Source organism: Sorex fumeus, unplaced genomic scaffold (assembly GCF_029834395.1).
Source record: "Sorex fumeus unplaced genomic scaffold, SorFum_2.1 ptg000007l, whole genome shotgun sequence".
Taxonomy (NCBI): domain Eukaryota; kingdom Metazoa; phylum Chordata; class Mammalia; order Eulipotyphla; family Soricidae; genus Sorex; species Sorex fumeus.
In genome coordinates, this window is record NW_026606064.1 from 12,336,470 (window position 1) to 12,360,286 (window position 23,817).

The window sequence follows — 23,817 nt, forward strand, 5'->3', positions numbered from 1 at the left end:
AAGTATCATATTCAATGCAATTTAATAACTTCAATAAGAAAATTAATTACTTACAAAATATTAGAAAATAAAGAGATCATATCTTTGCATTTTTATTTGATTTTATACCTAGGTAATCCAAGAAGCTATCACAAAGCTATTAGAATGGGTTAAAATTCTGTAAGCAGTTGAATAAATCTATAATCATTAGTAGAATTTATTTTATCAATAACAGCCAGAACAAGAAAGAAAAGGATCATTCATAAATGTATGAAATTTATAAGATGCTTATAAATGCAATAACAATTAAAAGTCCTATTAGAAATTTGTGGTGACACATATATTCTAGAGATAATAAGGTCTTAACTTTTTGGTCTGTACACAAATAGCTATAATAAATGGCATAAGTAAAGTCTAGAGGGAAATGACAACTTCAAGGAAGGTGTTCTGGGGACTGGAGGTAGTCCAGCAGTTAGGATGGATGTTAAATATGCTAGTTAAACCCCCAGATTGATAACTTGGTCCCCCGAGCATTGCTGGGTATGGCCCCGAAGCACCTCCAGGTGTGGCCCCGCAAATCCCTCAGCACTGCTGGTGTGGCCCAGTGGATCCCTGGCACCTCAGGACCTGAGCAGTACATCCTACTGCTCTTGCATTGAAACACCAGCAACTTGGTCAGAACTGACAGTGGGGCCCCAGTCTCTAGGTCTATTAAATTAAAATATAGGGGCTAGAGAACTTGCACAGTGGACAGGGAGCTTGCCTTGCATCTGGCCGACCCAGGTTTGATCCCTGGCCCCCATGTGATTGCCTGAGCCCTACCAGGAGTGAAGTCTGAAAGTAAAGCCAGAAGTAAGCCCTGATCACTGCCAGGTATCAGCTTCTTTCCTGCCAATCCCCACCCCCATGAAAAAAACCCCCACAAAATACGAGAGAGACATAGAGTCTAATACCTGATTCTTGGGACTCTATAAGAATAAAATCACTACAACACACATTCGCACACACACACACACACACACACGCACATATATATATAGGGTTATTAATTTCAGTGACAGTTGTAGGGGAATAATCTGGAAACAGAGTGAATTTCCATTATTTAGAGATTGCCTGTATAAATCATTTTAGGTTCTCATGATGGAACTATTACATTGTGAGAACCATGGGTCTAGTGGAAGAATTTCAGTGAAGGATGAGGAAAACAAATACGTATGTGGAAGTAAGTATGTTTGTATTTTGTTATATGATGAAAAAATTTCTAGGTTATCTTTTTCTCTTTTATTTATTTTATTAAAGTCACCAGACTTGCCCTCCCATGGATCCTCGTTAAAGGATTTAAAGTGGACTCATTCCAATTACAAAAATCCTGTATTGTTATTTTTCATCACTGGATGACCCCTTACCACCTGCGCTGGTTGAACCCCTAGTGCTCTCCCGATCCCGACTCACCATCTCGTTTTGGGTAACGGTGCAGTTCAGTGCACCGGGCATGTTGTTCTGAGTGTGGTTCCTGCTGGACATTGCTGGCTGCTTTGTGGGATTGGGACAGAGTCGTGTCCACAGGGCGAGCAGCGGCTGCAGCATTACTGCCTACCCTGGCTGGGCCAAGTCATGGCACCATCTAGTGTGGAGCAGTGACAGTGGCCCGCATAGTTACTTGTCCACTGCGGGACGCTGCCCATCAACCAACGAGTGACTTGGGACTCAGCGCAGGTGTTCGACCTGGAACAGACCCTGTACGATTGGATCTTGCTCTGCCAGCTGTTCAACAGCCTCTGGGCATACTCCATCCACCTCAAGGAGATCAACCTGAGGCCTCAGATGCCCCAGGCACTGCCCTGAGATGCAGGCAGGTGCATGTTGTCAGTGTACAAATTGTTACAGCAGGCCAGTCACCAGGAGCTTGCATTCGGTAGACTGGGAACACCTACAGGGATGATTAGAGATTGCCCCAAAAGCCTCCATTCCCTCCTCTCCCTCCTCCCCGCGCAGAGTCCGGCAAGCTACCGAGGATACCCAGCCCATGCGAAAGAACCTGGCAAGCCACCCATGACATATCAAATATGCCAACAACAGTAGCTAAAATGGGTCTTATTTTCCTAATCTTGCCAAGAGTCTCCAACTGAGTTGGAAAGAATGAGAAGGCTTGTACTAAGGAGATGGCACAAAAGTCAATGGGCAGGAAGGTGCCATGTAAGCAACTGGCCACCAAGGCAGTCCACAAGAGCGCGCCAGCCATGGGTGACATGAAGAAGCCGCACTGCTACATGCCGGACACTGTGTCACTAATCAAGATCCGCCAGGTGCCGTTCCAGTGGCTGGTGCTTGAAATCGCACAGGACTTCAAGACTGACCCATCCTCCCAGAGCTTGGCTGTCATGGCGCTGCAGGAGGCGTGCGAGGCCTACCTGGTGGCCTGCCTCTTTGAGGACACCAATCTCTGTGCATTCCCCACCAAGCATGTCACCATTATGTCCAAGGACATCCAGTTGGCGCGCTGCATCTGTGGAGAGAGAGCATAAACTTTATGATGCTAAAATCTCAGGGTTGGGACAAATGGAGACGCTACTGGAGCTCGCTCGAGCAATCGATGCATGCTGCCAACTGATTAGTTTCCTGTTTCAGTAATAACATTGTTCTGATATGCATTTTTCTAATGATATATTGTACATTTTTTATGTGCCTGTTGATTATATATCTTTATTTGAGAAATATCTATTCAAATCCTCTGCCCATTTTTTAAGTCCAGTTTTTTTTGCTGTTGTTGAATTTTATGAATTCTTTATGAAATTTGGATATTAACCTCTTGCCTCATAGATGATTTGCAAATATCTGTTCACAGTCAGCAGGTTGCCTTTTTGTTTTAATGATGGTTTCTTCCTCTATACAAGGTTATTAATATGCATTGTGTGAGTCAGAGCAGGGAACAGAAAGGGAGGTAGGAATCAAGAAGAAAAATAAAAGAATTAAAGGAGAAACACAATATGGAACTAAAAATACCTAGAGCATACATAAATTTATCTTGTTTATGCATTTTTGAACATCAATGTGATTGTATTAAAAGCAATAATAGAACCGAAAGAAGCAGATGTTGAATTTGGCCAATGAATGTCTCCTCCTCCCCCGTCCTCTGCAGCACTATGCCTGGCTCTACAAACTGCAGACTCCTTGGTTGCTATCTGGCTCAGCGTTCTAGCTTAGTGGAAGATTCCAGGGAAAGTTCTTATGATTGTATTAGAGGCAGAGCACAAAAGTCACCTTCAGCCTGATTTAAGGCTATGGATCAAAAGTTCTCAATTACAACCCAGAGATTTTTCAGACTATTACTCAGGAGTTGGGTCTGTCATTTCATTTGTAATTTTTAACTTGCCTTTCTGCAGATGAATATGTTTTTCTTATCAGGATTTTCCCTCCAGTGCCATAGACCTATGAGAAGGGATTTGAGTTCAGGACATGTTAAGCATTTTCTTCATATTATAATATTAAGCCAGTGACATATGTACAAATTGGAAGCAATTGAATAATTTGTTAAAAAGGTGTAGATTTCTAGGTCTTCCAAAATTTCTAATGTTTTTTGAGGATGCAATGAGGATAATTATCTGCACTGCTAATAATTTCTGGTGATCCTGCCGTTGGTTTGGTTAAAACACTTTGTAAAACACTGAATTAAGCTATTTAATCTTTTAGGATTTCTTTTCCCCCGCCCCCCCCCCCATCAATAAAATAAAACTAATTATGGACTTAGATCTGCTGGGGTTTGAAGGATCTTAAGAATTTAACCCTTTCAAATCCTTGACACTGCAATATAGAAATAAGAAAGCCAAGGGAAAGGGGTATATGGGGGATAGGAGGTGGATTAGGAATAACATGAGGGCACTAATCAATAATCTTGGACATTTTGGTGATGTAGAAGTGAGAAACTATATCAAAACTTGGAAGAATCAATACTAGTGTAAGAATGTGACCCAAATTATAAATGAAAATTTAAAACATGAGTTTTCTAAAAAGATAGGATATGGAGAGGGTTGACAGAGGTCATCAGTGGAGGGATGCTGACACTGCTGGTGGGTCTGGAGTTGGAACACAGAATGCCTGAAATTGCTACCACCAGTTCTAGAAGTTAGGGTGCCCCAATTTTAAAAATATTAACCCTTTCTGGGGTCAGAACAATAGTCCAGTGGGTAGGGTGTTTACCTAGTACAAGGTCAACCTGGGTTTGATTCCTATATCCCCTGAGCCTACCAGGGGAGATCCCTAAGTTCATAGTCAGGAGTAAGCTCTAAGTATGCTGGGTGTGGTCCAAAGACCAAAACCAAAACCAAACCAACACTCCAACAAAACAAACCCGAAACAAAAAAAGCCCAAAAAACCAAAACACAAAAACCACTAACAAAAAACTCTTTCAGGGAAGGATAGATAAAAGATTGGACTGCATTCTTTGCATGCAGGAGCTCTAGACTTGCACTTCGTGGTCCCCAGCATGGATAGGTGATATTAATCTGTGCACCAAGCTAGGAGTAGCTCCTGAGAATTGAGAATTGTCAGTTGTGGCTCAAAAGCCAAAATAAATAAATAAATTAAATTAAAGGAAAGAAAACCATCCTCAAACAAAAAAACCTCCTCCCCCCCAAAAAACAAACACCCCTCTCCTTGAACTAAAAATTGAATGTATCTCTTTAACATTGTTAGTTAAGGAAATCGATATTCAGAAAAATGAGATAAATGCTTGTTGGCAGAGCTAAGTGAAACCCCAAGTCCTTTTAGTTCTGGTAGCGCCTTGCTGTCCAATGTTCTCTGTGTCATAGTCTTGTGGCAGGCATATGTGACAATGCTGATGTAAGGATCCCTTATATATCCTGAAAAAAAATGGGTGTTTATTATTATCACTACTGAGTTTGTACATCTTTGAATAAGCAGCATTCCTCTCTCCTGGCTAAGTTCTAAACCATTTAGTAAATCACATAAAACAGATGGAGGAAGACACTATCATTTAATTACTAACAGATAGTTTGAAGAATGAAGCTTTTAAAAAAATTTCTTTAGGCTAACCCTAAAAATTAGAATGGACAATGATATATATATATATTTTAATTAGTGAAACACCATGAGGTACAGTTGTAGACTTACAAACTTTCGTGCTTGGGTTTCAGTTTCAATGATCAGTTTCAGTTTCTGTTTCAATTTCAATGTTTTCAATTTCAATTTCAAGTTTCAATTTCAATTTCAGTTTCAATGATCGAGTACCTATCCCTCCACCAGTATCCAACCTCCACCACCAATGATCCCAGTAGCCCTCCCCCCCCACACCCCATTTCCTCCACCCCACTAAGGCAGGGCATTCCCTTTTGCTCTCTCTTTCCTTTAGGGTGTTATAGTTTGCAATAGAGGTATTGAGTAGCCACTGTGTTTGGTCTATAGTCTACTATCAGCACACATCTCACATCCATCCAGAGTGAATCCTCCAAACACCCTTTACTTGGTGTTCCCTTCTCTATCTGAGCTGCCTTTTCCCCCAGCATGTGCGGCTGGCCTCCAAGCCATGGAGCAAACCTCCTGGTACTTATCTCAACTATTCTTGGGTATTCATCTCCTATTCTGTACTCTATATTCCACAGATGAATGCAATCTTTCTATGTCTGTCCCTCTCTTTCTGACTCATTTCACTTAGCATGATACTTTCCATGTAGAACCACTTGCATGCGAATTTCATGACTTCATCTTTTCTAACAGCTGCATAGTATTCCACTGTGTAAATGTACCGAAGTTTCTTTAACCAGTCATCTGTTCTCGGGCACTTGGGTTTTTTTTTTTTCTAGATTTTGGCTATTGTGAATAGTGCATCAATGAACATACAAGTGCAGATGTCATTTCTACTGTACTTTTTTTGCCTCTCTGGGATATATTCCCAGGAGTGGTATTACTGGGTCAAATGGGAGCTCAATTTCTAATTTTTTGAGAATCGTTCATACTGTTTTCCAAAAGGGCTGAGCCAGTCGGCATTCCCACCAGCAGTGAAGGAGAGTCCCTTTCTCCCCATATCTGCGCCTACACTGGTTGCGTTTGTTCTTTTGGATATGGGCCAGTCTCTGTGGTGTGAGATGATATCTCATTTGTTGTTTTGATCTGCATCTCCCTGATGATTAGTGATGTAGAGCATTTTCTCTTGTGCCTTTTAGTCAAAGAATGGGCAATAAATTTTTTCTCTCTTATTCTTTTAATGACAGGCACTATGCTCTGTGCTCCCTATTATTTAAGAAATAGATCGGATCCTGCTATTATTATTTAAATTTGTTTTTGTTTTTGGTCCATAAGTGGTGGTGTTCAGGGACTACTCTCTTGGTGGTGCTTGGTGGACCATGCAGTGCCATGGACCAAATGTGATGAATTCAGTTAGCCTGTGGAGCTGTCTCTCCACTCCTGAAGTAGATACAATTATCATTGCCACTTTACAGTTGTGGAAATTGTGTCTCAGAAGGACTAAATAATTTGTCCAAGGTGGAGTTTGGACCAAATCAAGACAGAACATCAACATCTTTTGATAGCAAACTGATTGCCAAAGGATTTGTGTGTGTGTGTGTGTATGTGTGTTCAAGACAGTAATCTCAACACCTGTTGATGCCAAAATAAATGCCAAGGGATTTGTGTGTGAGTGTGTGTGTCTTTGTGTGCAAACATTTGCATGTGATGAGTATTGGTTTTATACTCATGTACATGTGATGATATAGGTTTAACCTGGCAGCATGACCTTCATAAGGTACATGTAGTCAAGTTAATCATGGAGGTTAGACTTTGCAAGCCTGGGGTAACTGCAGAAGTCCCTGAGAGGCTGCTAACTTCACTGCAGGATGAGCCTGACATTGCTACAACACAGCAGGAAGAACAATTGGCAAAAAGAACCAGTTGTACCATGAGGGAGAGGAAGGACAAATTGGACTCCCTTCTTTCACTTCTACCTGTCCTCCTGGGTGATGTGATCCTGGTGACCTGCAAGAGGGGTTGCCATATATTATGCCCTGGGACTCTATGAAGAAGAGTGTGCCAAACTCTGCAGCCACAAACCAGCGAGCCAATTGACCAGAAACCAGGAGGGGGTGCCTCCATACCTGGTGCTCAACACATCCGCTGGCCCTTCTTCTACTGCTTCACTTCGTTTTTTTTTTTTTTTTTTTGCTTTTTTGGGTCACACCAGGTGATGCTCAGGGGTTACTCCTGGCTCATGCACTCAGGAATCACTCCTGGCGGTGCTCGGGGGACCATATGGGATGCTGGGAATCGAACCTGTATCAGTCATCTTGGCTGCGTGCAAGGCAAACACCCTACCCGCTGTGCTATCGTTCCAGCCCCTACTGCTTCACTTCTACCTTCCAAATCTTCCACAAGTTTCTTTGTGCCCCCACTACATTCAGGAAAGAGAATTCTGAAAAAAAAATCTATTTCTGACTCATCTCTATGGACCATATAAAACTTCCAGATGTAGGAAAACTTGTTTTAAGAGCACTCTGCTATCTTGAGTGCAACCCTTAAGTGTTTTGGGTTTCAGATGTGGAAACCAAGGTTTGATAACCTGTCTAAGATCCACATTGGCTTTAGAACAGACCCAATAAGGGTGATTGCTATTCCAGAAAAAATATGGAGGGCGGGGCTAAATAAGTCATCTATTATTAACATTACAGGATTTGATTGGTCCATTTATAGACTCTTATTTGCATAAGGCATACACAATCTGATTGGTCAGACTTACAAAACTTCATTGACTTAGGGTATAACCAATTGGATAAGAGGGGCAGGGAGAGTAATAATGTTTTCTACAACATAAGAGCTCAGGTCATTTATCATGAGGGTTGCTGGAGTTGCTGTCTTAGACCTGGAGCTTGCTATTGCTGGTTTCTTGTTGAACTTATTACTGCTTCGGTTGCTGATTCCTTTGAAGAGTCAGCCCACAGACATGTACCTATGATTTGCTCTAAATGAAGAGCTGTAACCCTCTTTTCACTGTTATGACTGTAACAGTGTACATAATGATTTTGTGACTGGTATGCTAGTCTTACTCATCAACCACAGGAGCATGAAGTTAGTCTGAACTGCTCCAGCATTGCAATTTGTGAGACTTTATTTTTTTCCCTCCCTTTTTATTGATGCACTGTGAGATACAGTTACAAAGCTTTCATGTTTGAACTTTGGTCATACGATCATTAAACACCCATCCTCTTACCAATGCATATTTTACACCACCAAAATCCCTAGCTAACCCACCCCCACCCCCGTTCCAACCCTTCCCCTGCCTGTATGCAGACAATCTCCCCGATACTCTCTCTCTACTTTGGTCACACTTGATATTTTGACACCAATCCCACCACCACTCAAAACTGAGGAAAAGGCAATGCTAGACAATTTGTTTTGTATTGCTTGTAATGGGTAGAATATAATGTTGCATGGCCTCTCTCAAATTCTAAATTCTAAATTATAGGAATTCTAAAATTTTAACAATTAGGATCTGGAGAGATCTCTGCAGTATGCTGCTCAGTTCTGAGATTCGTGTGTGTATCCCTGGATCATGGCCAGGTAGGGGCTTAAGTAGCCGGTGGCAGTTTGTGGGTGTCATCTCAGAGTCCCATTGGGGCAGGGGGAAGGAGAAGGGCCGGCTCCTCCCATGTCCCACGAGGCCTGGCATTGCCGCCACTGCTACCGAGTATCTGGGCCTTTCGTTGAGTTCTAGAAGATGGTGGCCACCAGAATTCTTAGGGGGGAGGTGGAGGGACAGCACCTGCTCCCATCTGAAGTTGCCTGGCAATAAGCGGTCTATTGCAAAGTCCAGAGGCATCTCTGCAGTGGGCTGCTCAGTTCCAAGATTCATGTGTGTGTCTGCAATTTGTGGGACTTTAAACCTGTACTCTCAGTCTTTAGCACTGCAAATGATCCTGACTTTTTGTTATCCCTCCCCACTGCCCTTCTGGGCAAACTGACATCTGTGATGTAAGAGTTACCACACAGACCTGTTCCATTCGATATTCTTGGATCCCCAAATGCTTTTCCCACCTTTCCTCCTTCATTAAATCCTCCTAGCCAGGGAGCTGTTGTGCCATTACAGACCAGTTTGGAAGGGACCCAACGCAGCAGGAGCCTCTGGGGCAGTCCCTGCCAACACTTAGCATGCTCACCCTGCAGAGTGTCATGTCTTCAAGGTTGGGGAACATCCTGGTTGTCTTCCAGTCATGTTTCAGCTCACAGAACTAGAATGTGTGGGCTTCTTGGGAAGAAACCTGAGAAGAATGAGGAGGAGAGCGTGTAGATGCAGACTATGACTGTGAGAGACATTGGCTTAAGCCTGTGCGGGAGGAAGCTTCATATGATGCTGTCAGACTCCCGGGTGGCAGCCAGGTGTCTTGGTTTTGATTTTTGTTTTATAAACATTTTCCCTGCCTGTCAGTTCTCCAAATGGAGCCAAATGCATCTCCCTGGCAGCTGAGGTATAAAGCGCCCCAGCGAAATATGTCAGAGCTCAGAACACTCTGCTTCGAAGCAGGCGTAGAAGGGAGGGAAGAAAAAGGTTCGCTCTTATCACAAAATCAGGGCCAAGCTGAGGGAAGTAGGATCACTGAGTGGAACATTAAGTGGGAAATGTCCGGCTCTTTCTGGAGCATCTGCTAAGACCTCGAAGTTGAAGACATTAGTTGAGAAACACTCATACTCCCTACCTAGAAAACTATCCATTATTTCCATGCAAGACTTGCTAAGAGCTCCAGCCAGACTTCGTCACTTTAGGACTGTGCCTCATGGAGAACTAAATCTGCTGAAAAAAAACTCAGGTATAATGGAGCCCTGTGCCTGAAAATGCCAGACTTTTTCAGAGTTGGGATTTGTTTTCTTCCCCACCTCCCTCTACTTCTGTAAGCACTGGCAACCATGCCTATAAACCACCTCCATCGCCATGTAAGATTATCTATTGGCCTTGTTCCACAGACTCATAAGTAAATTTCAAAAGAGATCAACTATTCTAGAAAATTTCTCAGGACACAAACCAGTGAATAATTTAACTCCAGCTTGAATATATAGTTAAAATTTCTGAATTTATGGAACTCATGGCTGCACTTGTGGCCGCATAACATCTCCAAACTTTACAACACTGGCAATTCAGTGGTTGCACACCAGATTGGATGAATGTAACATAGAAGCCAACCAATCTTGATTGAACAAAAACATTAACAGAGAAGAATTACCTTGTAATAACATCCTACTAATCCCCTAGACAAGCACTTACTGTCCCCAGAGTGAGATACAATAACCTTCACACATTTTCTTCTAAGGAAGTATATTTTTTATCACTCCATTAACCATTTATTGATAACAAGCAATATAAGATAAATTATTGTGGTCCTGCAACAGAAGCAGGACTGAGGGATAGTTGGGAATATGGAGACAATGATGGAGGGAAGGTGACAGTGATGGTGGTACTGGTGTTGAAATATTGATTGCCTATAACAAATCATTGTGAACAACTTTGTAAACTATGGTGTTTAAATATAGTGGTGTGTGTGTGTGTGTGTGTGTGTGTGTGTGTGTTTATGACTTGCTAAGAGATGGCAACCAATTCCTATCACTTTTAATGGGTGCGTTTAAGAAGAGGCTAGAAATTCATTAAGACCAAACAAAACAAGAACTCTTTTGCACGTTAGGTTCTCTCTCTCCTAGAAGCAGAGCCTGAGCAAAAACTCCTACAGAAGTCACTTACTGAGGCAGGCCTCCTGGGAGAAACCAGCAAGAGAATGGACAGGGCAGAGGAAGACCCAAGCAAGAATGTAATTTCTGCTGTTTTTTTTTTTTCCTGAATGCTCTGAAATGTAAATCACACCTTCCATAAAGGAGCGGGGCTTCTGTACTCCCATGCAAGCTTTTGGTGCCAGCATTAGCAGCCAAGTATTTCAGAAGCTGGAGGATTATAAAGGGGATTCCCAAGTGTTCAGGGGGCAGTGTTGTCTTCTTTAGAAGGGAATTTGTGGAGTAGAAAGGTCTTCCTCTCCTTATTCTTGTGCACCAAGTCAAAAGAGTGCAGAGAGCCTGACTTCTTTTGCATCTCTGCTCTGGGCTCATGGGACCTGTGCAGAACTGATGGAGCTCTAAGGTAAAGTTGATGCTGCCTCTGGGCCAGGGTTCAACAAAGTTCAAGCAAGTTCTGGGAAGGACTTGACTTACGTTTCCTAAGCTTTGAGGGACCTCAATGCTGGTGAAACAGCTCATAAAGGCTCGATGAGGAGTCAGGTCAATGTCAGAAGTAAATCATCTTGGTTCTCTCATTTCACAGTTTTGTAATCTTGGGCAAGTTCTTCAACATTTTTGTGTTTCTCTTTCCTTATTAAGTAGGGATAATGTCATTACTTTCATCAAAGAGTGGTTTTATTAAAAACAGTCATGGCCTATAGCAATCTAATATATAACTATAATATATAATTATACCTTATATAATATATGGCTATATGTAATCATATTATATAATATATGTAATATATTATATATGATATAATTATATTATATGATACATAAATATATGTAATACATTATATATTGCATCATGTGAGTATAGCAAATATCCATGAAAGCATCTAGCATGATCATTTACTTATCTATTTATCTCTATCTAAGGTATTACTGAATCGTTGTTTAAAGCCAGTTTGTTATGAATCTGCTGTTTTGAATCTGCTGGAAAAATTTAAACCCAGTATCTAGCTCCAGAACCTGAGGTATCAATTCTTATTTATCTTGGTGGTGAATAGTGTTGTTCACTGAAAGGTAAACTAGTAAATTTTGAGGTTAGCCAACTTATTCCCCACTGTCTTTTTTTTATTTTTTATTTTTTAATTTTAATTTTTATTAGCGAGACACCATGAGGTACAGTTGTAGACTTACAAATTTTTGTGCTTGGGTTTCAATTATACAAATATCAAATACCCATCCCTCCATCAGTGCCCATTTCCCACCACCACGGATCCCAGTATCCCTCCCACCCCCCATTCCCCCTATCCCACCTGCCTCTATGGCAGGGCATTCCCTTTTGTTCTCTCTCTCCTATTGGGTGTTGTGGTTTGCAAAAGAGGCAATGGGTGGCAATCATATTTGGTCTATAGTCTACTTTCAGCATGCTTATCCCATCCTGGGCGGATCCTCCCAACACCCTGTATTTGGTTCTCCCTTCTCTATCTGAGCTCCCTTTTCCCCTAGCATGTGTGGCCGGCCTCCAAGCATTCCCCACTGTCTTATTTCTATTAGCTATGGGACTCTAGCAAATTGTTGACCATTTCCATGATTAAAATTATATCCTCTTCATTGATTTGTTAGGAAGAACTAAGAAGTCAAGTACTTAATGGAGTGTCCAGAACACAATAAATGCTCAGGAAGTTAGGGTTTACCTCCCTACATTTGACTCTAGCCCTGTTTCCCATCTGCATACACATCCCTCTTCTTCCCCTCCCCCCACCGCCCTGCCCGCCCCACCACCCCATCTCCACTTTAGTTAAACACTGTGGTTTACAAAGTTGTTCCTGATGATTTGTTATAGGCATTCAATGTTCCAATACAAATCTTACTACTACTCCCATCCTCTCTTCACCATGGTCTCCGTTTTCCCAACCATGTCTTAAGTCTGTCCACAGAGCAAGTTGACAGTAATTTATTTGATATTGCTTGTTACCATTAAATGGGTAAAGGAATGATCAAAAATACTTCAGTAAAGTTTTAGGGCTGGAGCGATAGCACAGCGGTAGGGCATTTGCCTTGCATGCCACCAACATGGCCGACCCGAGTTCGATTCCTCCGCCTCTCTCGGAGAGCCTGGCAAGCTACTGAGAGTATCTCACCTGCACGGCAGAGCCTGGCAAGCTACCCGTGATGTATTCGATATGCCAAACACAGTAACAACAAAGTCTCCAATGGAGACATTACTGGGCCCGCTCGAGCAAATAGATGATCAACGGGAGGGCCTTTACCTTTACCTTTTATTTCAGTAAAAGAAAATTTGTGAAAACTGTTGCATCTCACCATGGGAACATTAAGTCTTTGTTTGAGGGTTTACTAAGCTGTTGTTGCTAGTTAAGCCTTCTGTGTTAATGCTTTTGTTAATTGGGATTAGTTCTCATCTACTTTACATTCCCATCTAATCTGGTGTGCTCCTGTTGGGATGTTGGGGTTGTAGAGTTTGGAGATGTCAGATCCAGAAAATCCAGAATATTTAACTAGATTATCTAGCCAGAGGCATGGGAGTAGCATTTGGGGTGTGAGTGTGACTGCCCAGGCTTTGGGAGGGTGAGAAGTTGTCCTTTCCCCACCTGTGATTGCCCCAGGAATCTCACCTGGGACAGACATTGCTTATCTTTTCACTGTCTGTCCCAGTTGAATTGCTGCAGTGTTGGGTTGGGGAGAGAGGGGAAAAGAGAGGCAGCCTAGCCAAGTTAAAGAGGTCATCTCTCTGTGAGTGGCTTAAGATAAAGAAGAGAGAAAGAGGAAAAGGAATTGGCAGTGATGGAAATGTCACAACTATGCATTAGTGCCTTGGGACTTTAAATATTAGTCATTTGATTCTCCTTTTGTATTTTATTTATTTTTTACCCAGCGTCATCAAGCCCCAGAGTTAGGTTTTAAAATTGAATGAATCATCCCATTATCCTTGAGAACTGCTTCAGGGGCAGAAAGTATTGTCCTCATTTCACCAGAAAGAAGCTGATAAACACAGAGGCAAAGTGATTGGTAACAAGGTCCCAAAGTCAGTAACTCCACTGGTGGCCGGTGGGCTTCACATATTGCTACTATCCCAGGTCATAAGATATTGGCTATTGCAGAAGATGACCAGCAAGGTGACTGGGTATACATAGAAGAAATGGGGAAAGAAACTATGTGCTTTACCAGCCGGGCATCATCCAAAGCACTTTATGTAAGTCTTTTGTTAAAGTCACTCAACTACCACATGCACCAACAAATAAATCCTAATGTTTCTACAGACCCAATTTGTGGAGGAGCAAACAGAGACTCATACTGGGCTCTGAAATGGTCTACCTGGGTGCCAGAATTTGTATTGTTCTCATGATGTCAGGCAGCTCCTGAATAAGTCTGTTTTTGTTTCTATTTCACAAGGATCCCCAAAGCCCAGTGAGGTTTCCTTTCTATTAATAGCCAAAGCTGACATGCTGCAGCAGTAGGAAACCCTTATTTCCTTATGGACATTGCTGCATCCTGCGTTTCTCCTAACACCGAGGACTGGAGGCATCTTACTAATGTTTTCTGGGAAGAACAGAGAATGTGCAGCTCCAGGAGTCCTTCTGTAGTGGTTAGTGGTATTGATATCTATGGATATTTGTAGATTCCTTGATCTGGTTAATACTTCATTGTCAGATTTATCTCTTTATCTCTAAGAGCCTGTCATAAATAACAGGAGTTCCTGATTATTATTATTTTTTGCACACAGCTCAGTCTGAAGTAACAAACATTCAAATAGCAGCTAATAATATCAATAATAAATGGTGATAATAACTTTCATAAGTTCACACATAACTCCTTGGCTCTTCAGATAATAATCATAGCACATTACTGTTTATATTTTTCTAATTTTACAGATGCAAAAAATAAAACGTAGGGAAGGTAAACTATAGTCACATATCTAATAAGTTGAAAAGGTGTGATTTGAACTTTCTTTTCATTTTTTTGGTTTTTTTTTAACCCTGATTTTAGGCCACAGCTAGTGGTTCTCAGGGTTTGTTCCTGGCTCTACACTCAGGACTCAGTTCTGGTGGGACCTGGGGGACCATATAGGGTGCCACGGATTAAACCTGGGTTGGTTGTGTGTAAGGCAGGTGCCCTATTGCTGTACTGTTGCTTCAGCTCTGGGACTTGATTTCCCATTCTAAAGTCTTCCCTTTAATAATTTACCTTTTCAGGTCCATTAGCATGAACTGGGGCAATAAACTATTCCAAGACTTAGAGTCTTAAAGCAATAACTATTCAGCTTGTGATTTATGTGTCATCTGGGAGATTTTTCTTGTCTTGGATATCTCAGGAGGTCTCTACTGCATTCCCTTAAGTGGTCAGTTGGTGGGTCCTGGGAACCACATGATTTAGGGTAGCCTCAGTTCCAGGTTAACAGGTTTTTGGCTAGGTGCCCCATTTAGCTTGTTCACACCGTGAATGAAAATTCTTAGCTCAGCAGGGTTATAAACCCCAAGACACCTTTACTTTCCCAGTCTTTACTGGTCTCCTTTCTCCTTCATGTTATCTTGTGTCCTGTTGAGTAATGTAAATTATGTGGCCAACCCAAATGCAGGCATGGATGATTAGCTTTACCTCTGTGTGTGTGTGTGTGTGTGTGTGTGTGTGCGCGCGTGTGTGTGTGTATAGCCAATTTTGCAGTCCAGCTCATCTATTTTCTGCTAGATCACTCTGTTCAAGTAGACATATGGCAACAAATAAGGGAAAACTATTCATTTATTTAATTGAGAATGCCTTATGAAGATGGAGGCACCTCATTTGATTAGTTTCTAAAATTTTTTGGGCAGTAGGACCCTTGATAGTTTCCTCAGGCACATGTGATTTAGTTGGAGAAAAGAGCCAGTTGTGGGGGCTTGGGTTACCTTTATACAGTCTTTTTACCCCCTTAGTTAAGCTTATTCTGAAGTACTTGATTTTCTGAAGCGCAATTGTGAATGAGATTTTTAAAAAATATCATTTTCTTCTCTTTCATTATTTTCATATAGGAAAGCCATGGACTTTTGGGTATTGATTTTATAACCTGCCACTCTACTATACAAATCTTTTGTTTCTAGGAGCTTCTTGGTAGAGGCTTTAGGATTCTCTAAGTATAGTATAATGTCATCTGCAAACAGTGAGAGCTTAACTTCTTTCTTTCCCATCTGGACTCCCTTGATACCTTCATCCTCCCTAACTAGTATGGCAAGTATTTCCACTACTTTATTGAATAGAAGTGGGAAGAGTGAGAGTAGACAATCTTATCTTGTGCCTGATATTAGAGGGAAGACTTTTAGTTTTGCCCTGTTGAAGATAATACTTGCTGTGGGCTTGCGGTAGATGTCTTTAACTATATTGGGCCTGTGTTACCTAGAAGCTGATTCATTTTCTGTTTGCATTCTTGATTTGGTATTTGTTCGCAAAAGAGTTTACAACACCCCTGATGCAAAGGAAGTTCTCGTTTTAGTTCTTTATTTAACAGCCCTTTGGATCCATTCTCACCACACATCTTCATCACACCATGTTTAATGTCTAGGCCTCGTGCAAGGTCCTGGCTGGTTTCTATGTGTGGAGTCCTTGGTTCTTGCTGGTTCCCTGCTGGTTTTTCCCTCCAAGTCTGTGCTGGTCTCTCACTGTTTCTGTCTCTTTAAGTCTACCTTGGTTTGTCACTAAAGTCGTATGGTATGTTGCTGGGGCTCCAAGGCCTTCAAGGCACCTACTTCAGCAGTTCTATGTCCCTGTGCCTTTTCCTTAGGTCATATGTACATGGGAGAGAATTGCCGCATGTACTGCCATCTACCTGGGCACAGGTGAGGGGTCAAAAAAGGACATGTCTGATCTGTCTCCCTTTTAAGTGCTACTATTCTGCTCCTTAGCCATTTTCATCTTCTGATCGGTACCCCTCATGGTAGTGAGATTTAAAATGACCAATTGTCTTTACTAGATTATGTGACATCCCACCCCTCCACTATAACACCTGAACTGCCAGAACAGAGGGTGGGATTTGGGGGCAGATACTGTGGTGACTGTGTCCTGAAACCCATCATTTTGTGTGATCAGGATTTTGCATCACTTCCGAGGGTCACTGCCTGACCCCCCCATCTCCCGAGGAACCTGGCACAGCTGGAAGCTCAGCTGGGCATCTGTTTTAGGAAACTTGAAATCAACTTTATGGCCGGAAAGTGCTAAGCTTAGCTCCATGTGCCTCCTCTCTACTTTGGGTATTTACCCAGCTCAGCTGTCATTTGTCACGTTTAAGAAAAATGTCTCTTTTATAGTCATGTGTTTCAAAGGCAATTTATTCCAGCTTGTTCAGGCCCATCTCTGGTGTTTCTCTAAGTGAGAAAGGCAGGTTAGGCACTTGAAGGGGGAGTTCCTTTTTTTCTATTGATGCTAGATGATGCTAGGGGTTACTCCTGGCTCTTCACTGAGTAATTTCTCCTGGCAGGGATTTGGGAATGATATGGGATACTATATGGTTCAATTGTGTGCAAGGCAAGCACCCTACTTGTTATACTATTGCCATCCCCTGCCTGGGGAGTTCCTTGAGATCTCAAACCATCAGAGATTCCTGACAGTTTTCCCTGACTGCCCTCCACCTGCTCCTACTTGGTACCTTCCTTTCCAATGTAAGCGGAAGCAGAATAGCGTGGCTGTGTGTGTGGGCTTGGAACAAGACAGGGCTCAAATCATGACTCAGTGCTTTGTTTTCTAAGTGGGTAAGTTATTGAAGCTTTTCCAGTTCCCATTGCTTCATCGGTAAAGTGAAGGTACTATTAATTCCTTGGGTTATTGTGTGGATTAAATGAGCTCATGTGTATAACTATACCAGTATATAGGAAGCAAAATAAAATCAATGGTCATTATTAGTAACAACTAAAACTCTTATGGGGATTACTACTGTTACTCAGCAATGGCTTCAAAACCTAGTGCCATATCAACCTCGTGCCAGGGAGCTTATTAAAAATGCACACTTTGTGCCATATGCCCGAAGATTCTGATGCTGGGAGATCCAGAAATTCATACAATTTATCAAGGTCTGATGATTTCAAAGCGGCTAGTGCCTGGGGGAAGCATGTGGGGGATCACTGCTTACTCCACCAAGCTTCACACATTTCCTGCAGTGTTCAGCATATGAAGAGACTGCGTTCACTTTTAAAAAGCTATTTGGAAAGATGTATACCGACCTATTGTCCTAGAGAAAACTTGAGGCTTGGTCTTTTCTAGGAGGATGCCCTAATGAACAGCTGATCATTCCAGTTATTGCTAATAATAATTTTATTTACTTTCTTTAGCACTTACTTTGGTGTGTGGGGCGGGGGGCGGGGGGTGGAGGGGAGGGTAGCACACCCAGAAATGCTCAGGCTTATTTCTTTTTTTCCCCCTTTTTATTGAATCACTATGAGATACAGTTACAAAAGCTCTCATATTTGAGTTTCAGTCATACAATGATTGAACACCCATCCCTCCACCAGTGTACATTTTCCACCACCAATGTCCCCAGTATCATGCCCTATCCCACACCTCCCCCACCAGACAATTGTCTATGGCAGACAATTTCCCCCATTCTCTCTCTCTCTCTCTCTCTCTCTCTCTCTCTCTCTCTCTTTCTCCCTGTTTTGGGCATTATGGTTTGCAATACAGATACTGAGAGGCTATTACGCTTCCTCCCTTATCTATTTTCATCACACATCTCCCGTCCCAAACGATTCCTCCAAACATCATTCTCTTAGTGATCCCTTCTCTATTCCAGCTGTCAGGGCTTATTTCTAACTCTGCTCAGGGATCATTCTCAGCAGCAATGCACGGGGAACCCTATGTGGTGCCAGACATAGACTCAGGATCAGTTTATGTGCAAGGGAAGTGTCTTAGCCCTGTACCCTGTGTCCAATCCTGCATCAATGCTTCAATGTTTTTCAACAATCCAATAAAATAGGTACTGTATTATGAAGAAACTGAAAGCTGAGGTAATTATCTTTGTCACAGTTACCTGTTCAATTGGTGGTTAATCATACTAATCACTTCAAGGTTCAAACAGACTCTCAGTCTCCATGGCCTGTGTCCAATCTGAACTTCTTATTTTGGTTGAGATGTCTATGATTGATTCTTGTTGTTTTTTATCCCCCTTAGGTCACACTTTGCTATGCCCAGGGTTTACTTTTTTTTTGTTGGGGGGGTCACACCCAGAGATGGTCAGGGATTTATCCCGGCTCTGCGCTCAGGAATTACCTCTGGTAGTGTTTGGGGGACTATATGGGATGCCGGGGATTGAACCCTGGTCAGCTGCGTTCACGGCAAATGCCATACCTGCTGTACTATCACTCCAGACCTCAGGGTTTACTCTTGACTCTGTACTCATTTATTACTGCTGGAGTGCTCTGGGGACCATATGAGAGGCTGGGGATTGAACCTGAGTTCAATTTGTTCAATTGAACAAACTCCCTACCTGCTGTATACTATTGCTCTGGCCCCCATTATCAATTCTCAATAAACTTCTTCTATAACAGAACCCCAAGATTTAGCTGAGTATATTGCCAACCATAACTAACAACACGAATGTTTGGATCATGCTTTTGAAGAAAGAAGTGTCCAGTTCCCCTTTAACTCCTGCTGGAGTGAGTTCATAGGGGTGTACCATGTTGGAATTTTAAGGTGATGGTAATATCTTGGGGATATGACAAACACACTAAAAAGAACTTGGTCCCTTAAAAATGTCAGGTACTGTGACTGTGGGGCCAGTTTTGGTAAATTCAGGGTATAGAATGAAAAAAATAAATTTTGAGATATCATTTTGGATCGAAGATTGGAATCCACATCCTCATGAGCACAACTCTCCATTTGGTCATCGTTTTAAAAGGCTGAAGCTATGAATAACTTGTGCTTATTTGGATCCTAACTGAACCTGTAGAAAGGGTCCACTTGTTCTTGGTGAAGTGGCAAACACAGTAAAAAGAACTTGGTCCCTTAAAAATGTTAATTCCCTCAGACCTCCGATAATTCCCTCAGACCTCGTGGGTTGAGGAGATCTTACCTCCAGGATGTCTATATTGCTTAGTCCACTTGTGTGTGCAACTGTTTCCATGGTGGTCAATGAAATATAAGTATTTTAAGAAATGGAAATTTCTAGGGCTGGAGCGATAGCACAGTGGGTAGGGCATTTGCCTTGCACGCAGCCAACATGGCCGACCCGATATCCCTCCACCCCTCTTGGAGAGCCCGGCAAGCTACTGAGAGTATCTTGTCTGCATGGCAGAGCCTGGCAAACAACCTGTGACGTATTCGATATGTCAAACACAGTAACAACAAAGTCTCAAAATGAAGACGTTACTGGGCCTGCTTGAGAAAATCGATGAACAACGGGAGGACAGACAGTGACAGTGGAAATTTCATACTCTGAGTGTAAAAGTTTGCTAGATCCTCAGACCTCTAAACTGTGGCTCAAAGGTCAAAGAGAAGCTTCTAGTGGTGTCACATAAACTGTTTTCATGTTGAGAGAGAACAGGGAGATGAGGGTAATTCTGGGCACATCTGGTAATGTGGGACCAGAAGGGGAGGGAGAACAGAAACACAGCCTGTTGGCCGCAATGTCATGGACAGAAAGGCCCCAGACAATATAGTTTGGGGTCCATTATCACCTCATTTTAAAACCAAGTGGCACACATCTAGGGAAGACCATCTATGGCTCAAAAGTAGAGACCCTGAATTCTGAGGATTCACTGCCCAGCAAAATTCCCAGAAATCTTCACCAAAGATATGACTATTTCATGTCTTGATTATTGGAACTTAACATTAAGCTCAGTACTTCAATTTCCTGGTGTAGCTAGTCCTCTGTGAGCCTACTTTTACTATAGATTTCAGTTTTTCCCCTAATAAGATTTTGTTTGTGTCACTGTCAGTACCTGCATGCTGAATCTCTTTCTCATGGCATGGGCAAGAACCTAGAAGACCTCGGAAAGGGGACCAGTTCTTGGGAGGGACTCCAGGCAACATGAGCACATACATTCTTATATAAGCTTTCATTTACAGTCTTCTGTTTCCATGGCTGATAGAGTCTGTGATGTCACAAAGAGACATCTGAATGAACAGCAGGTCATTTCAACATGCTATTCAGTCTGCTGCCTCTATGTTTAAGAAAGGACCAGTTTGGTGCTTCTTCAGTGCTGGTTTTAGTTCTTTAACTACAAGAAAACTGAAAACTACAACCTACAGTGAGTATTTGAATACCTTGATTTATTTAATCCATAAGATAATAGTGATAATAGGTAAATATTTATGAGTGCCAATTGTACATTTTTCATGATGTCTGGCATTTACATACATTTATTTACTTCTCACTATACTGTGACTAGGACGTAACTATTATCCCATTTTCCAGATAAGGTGAATGTCAAGACTTTTCCTGCTGTTGTACTATTGGGTTTCTATCCAATTTATTTATTTATTTATTTTATATAATTTATTTATTTATTGAATCACTGTGGGAAAAGTTACAGAGCTTTCAGGTTTAGGTCTCAGTCATGTAAATATCAAACACATTTCCCTTTACCAATACTTATTTTTTACCGCGAACCCCAATAGAACCCCACCTCCCATCCCTCCCAATTCCTGTGAGGCAGATGAGTTCTAGTTAACACTCTATCTACTTTGACTAGATTCATTGTTTCGATAAAAGATGCACCATCATTATTTAGAGTTTACGACCCCCCCCCCCCCCACCAAAATCAGACATGCTGAAAAAGCATTGTGAAATGATTTTCTTTCTACAGCTGGGTATAAGAATTAAATGATGGCCGCTAGCGTGGCCGTGCGGTTTTGGATTTCTGCTATTTTACTTATTAACCCTGGAAGTATTTTTATTAAAAGTTAGATAGTTAAGAGATTGGTTTCTGTGCTCTGGAGTTATGGCCGTGCCGGAGAGCCGCTCGTGGGGGGCAACTGGTGACCTTGGTTGGGCGTGAAGGACGGACCTGAACGCCCCCCTTCCCATGAGGTTTTTGCTGCCCCTGACCCCCGGCTCAAACCTGCTGTCCACAAGGCTCCCATGCGGCCACCCTCCAATTTATTGAGGGCAGAAAAAAAATAATATCTATGATAATGGGCTGGAGAGATAGCACAGTGGTAGGGCATTCGTCTTACAAGCAGCCAACATGGCCAACCTGAGTTCGATTCCTCGCCCCTCTCGGAGAGTCCGGCAAGCTACTGAGAGTACCTCTCCCGCACGGCAGAGCCTGGCAAGCAGCCTGTGATATATTTGATATACCAAACACAGTAACAACAAGTCTCACAATGGAGACGTTACTGGGCCCGCTCGAGCAAATAGATGAACAACGGGAGGACCGTGTCTGTGATTCCGTGATCTATGATAATAACTCTTCTTTAAAAAATAATTTTAGACCATACCAGGTAGTGCTCAGGACTCTACTCTTGGTTCTATGCTCAGGGATCAGTTTTGGCAATACATGGGGTCGGGGGCACTACGGTAAGGGAATTAAACCTGGTTAGTGGAGCAAGTATCTAACCCCTGTACTAGCTTTCCAGCCTGAGCTACTATTTTTAAAGTGCTTCCTATGCATACATATATTAGATATTTTATACATTATTTTATTTCATCCTTTTAATAATTGCATGAACTTTCAGTTGTTTTGGGGGGGGGGTGAGTCCAATAAGTTTTATTATAATTTCTTTTAAGTTCATGGATCACATAAAGTTCTTAATTTTCTAAATGTTTGGGGTTTAATACACAGATATATATGCCAAAAATTGAACCCAGGTCCACACATTGAAGGCAAATGTTATGCCACTGAGCTATCTCTCCTCCCCATTATATATATACATATATATATATGTTTTTCAAAATTTAAAATTTTATTTTAGTCATTTTGATGTACATTTTTCTAATACTGTCAATAGTAGAGTTGTATGCATACAACATTCCAACTCCTTAGCCCCCCTACCCCAGTGTGTCTGCTTCCCTCCACTACTGTCTTCAGATTGCCCCTAGCCCCCACTCCAAGTATTTGTCCTCTGTCCTTCTCCTGTCTGCCTCTACCTTCGAGTGTCTCAACCATGGTGAGTGTAGATGAACTACATATCATTACCATGACCATTAGGGGAATTGGAGTCCATAAAAGTCAAATAACTAGGCTATGGTCACATGGCTTAGAAGAGTTATGGACAGTATGTATCAAGTTCAAGTCAGTTTGACATCAAGCCCTGGACTCATTAGCCTGCTTCACTGAATTTATTCCATGAAGATATTACTAATTATCAGCAAGAAGTTGCTAATAACATATAATACCTAGGGTGGGTTTTTTTAAAAATCATTTTTGGCCCAGTATTAATTTATAAAAAAAGTAACAGTGGAGCTAAAGGTATGTTTAATATGCACATTGTATCTTTTGATTGCTACTGAATAGAAAACCTTAACTAAACATGGGAAATCTTAAATAGGATCTAATTTGCTTAATATATCCATTAAGTGTTCAGAAGATAGAAACACATGCAATCCAGCAAGAAAGAGCTCAAAAGGGATAAATCAGGAGTGTCATATATGGAATTCTACAATTGTGATAACACACATTATTGGAAAAGTGAAACTGAGACAGATGTGCTTTTAGACTAATTGAGCAAAAATCCTTGAAAAGTTCAATGGTAGACATAACAGGAAGAGACAGCTGAAAGGATGAAAAGGATCCACAAAAGGGACTCTTCCCAATGTTTTGTGTACAAAATACACTGTATTCATTAAATAGTTAGAAACCATATGATCTCAATCTGGAAATGCCCTCAGATAAATTGAGAAAATGTCCTTGAACAGAGCAGAAGAAAAAGCAGCTTCAAATGACAGGAACTTTCTCAAAACAGAGCTTTTGAAATTACATCAGTTTTGAACTGCTGGTTTGTTTCCAAGAATTCATGTCAATGTATCGTTCTGAGAATTGGCTTTAGGAGAATAAACCATCTACCCTCTCCACCTCCAAGTTTGGCCTCTCTTCTCTACCCACATGGCCACTGTTTCTGTGTCTGTTTAAATCGCTCACGTTTTTTTTCCCTTCGCCTCACTGTTCCCGTTTGTTCCCTCCATTCCAATGACACAGATCAGCAGTCTCTGCT

At 41.8% G+C, this 23,817-nt stretch overlaps 1 protein-coding gene across 1 annotated transcript; it reads left to right on the forward strand.

The window, feature by feature from the left end:
- The first annotated feature begins 2,141 nt into the window (after positions 1-2,141).
- LOC130043087 (uncharacterized) lies at positions 2,142-2,504 on the forward strand. Its single transcript, XM_056135391.1, has one exon. The coding sequence runs from the start codon at positions 2,142-2,144 to the stop codon at positions 2,502-2,504; it is 363 nt and encodes a 120-aa protein (XP_055991366.1).
- Positions 2,505-23,817: the final 21,313 nt, after the last annotated feature.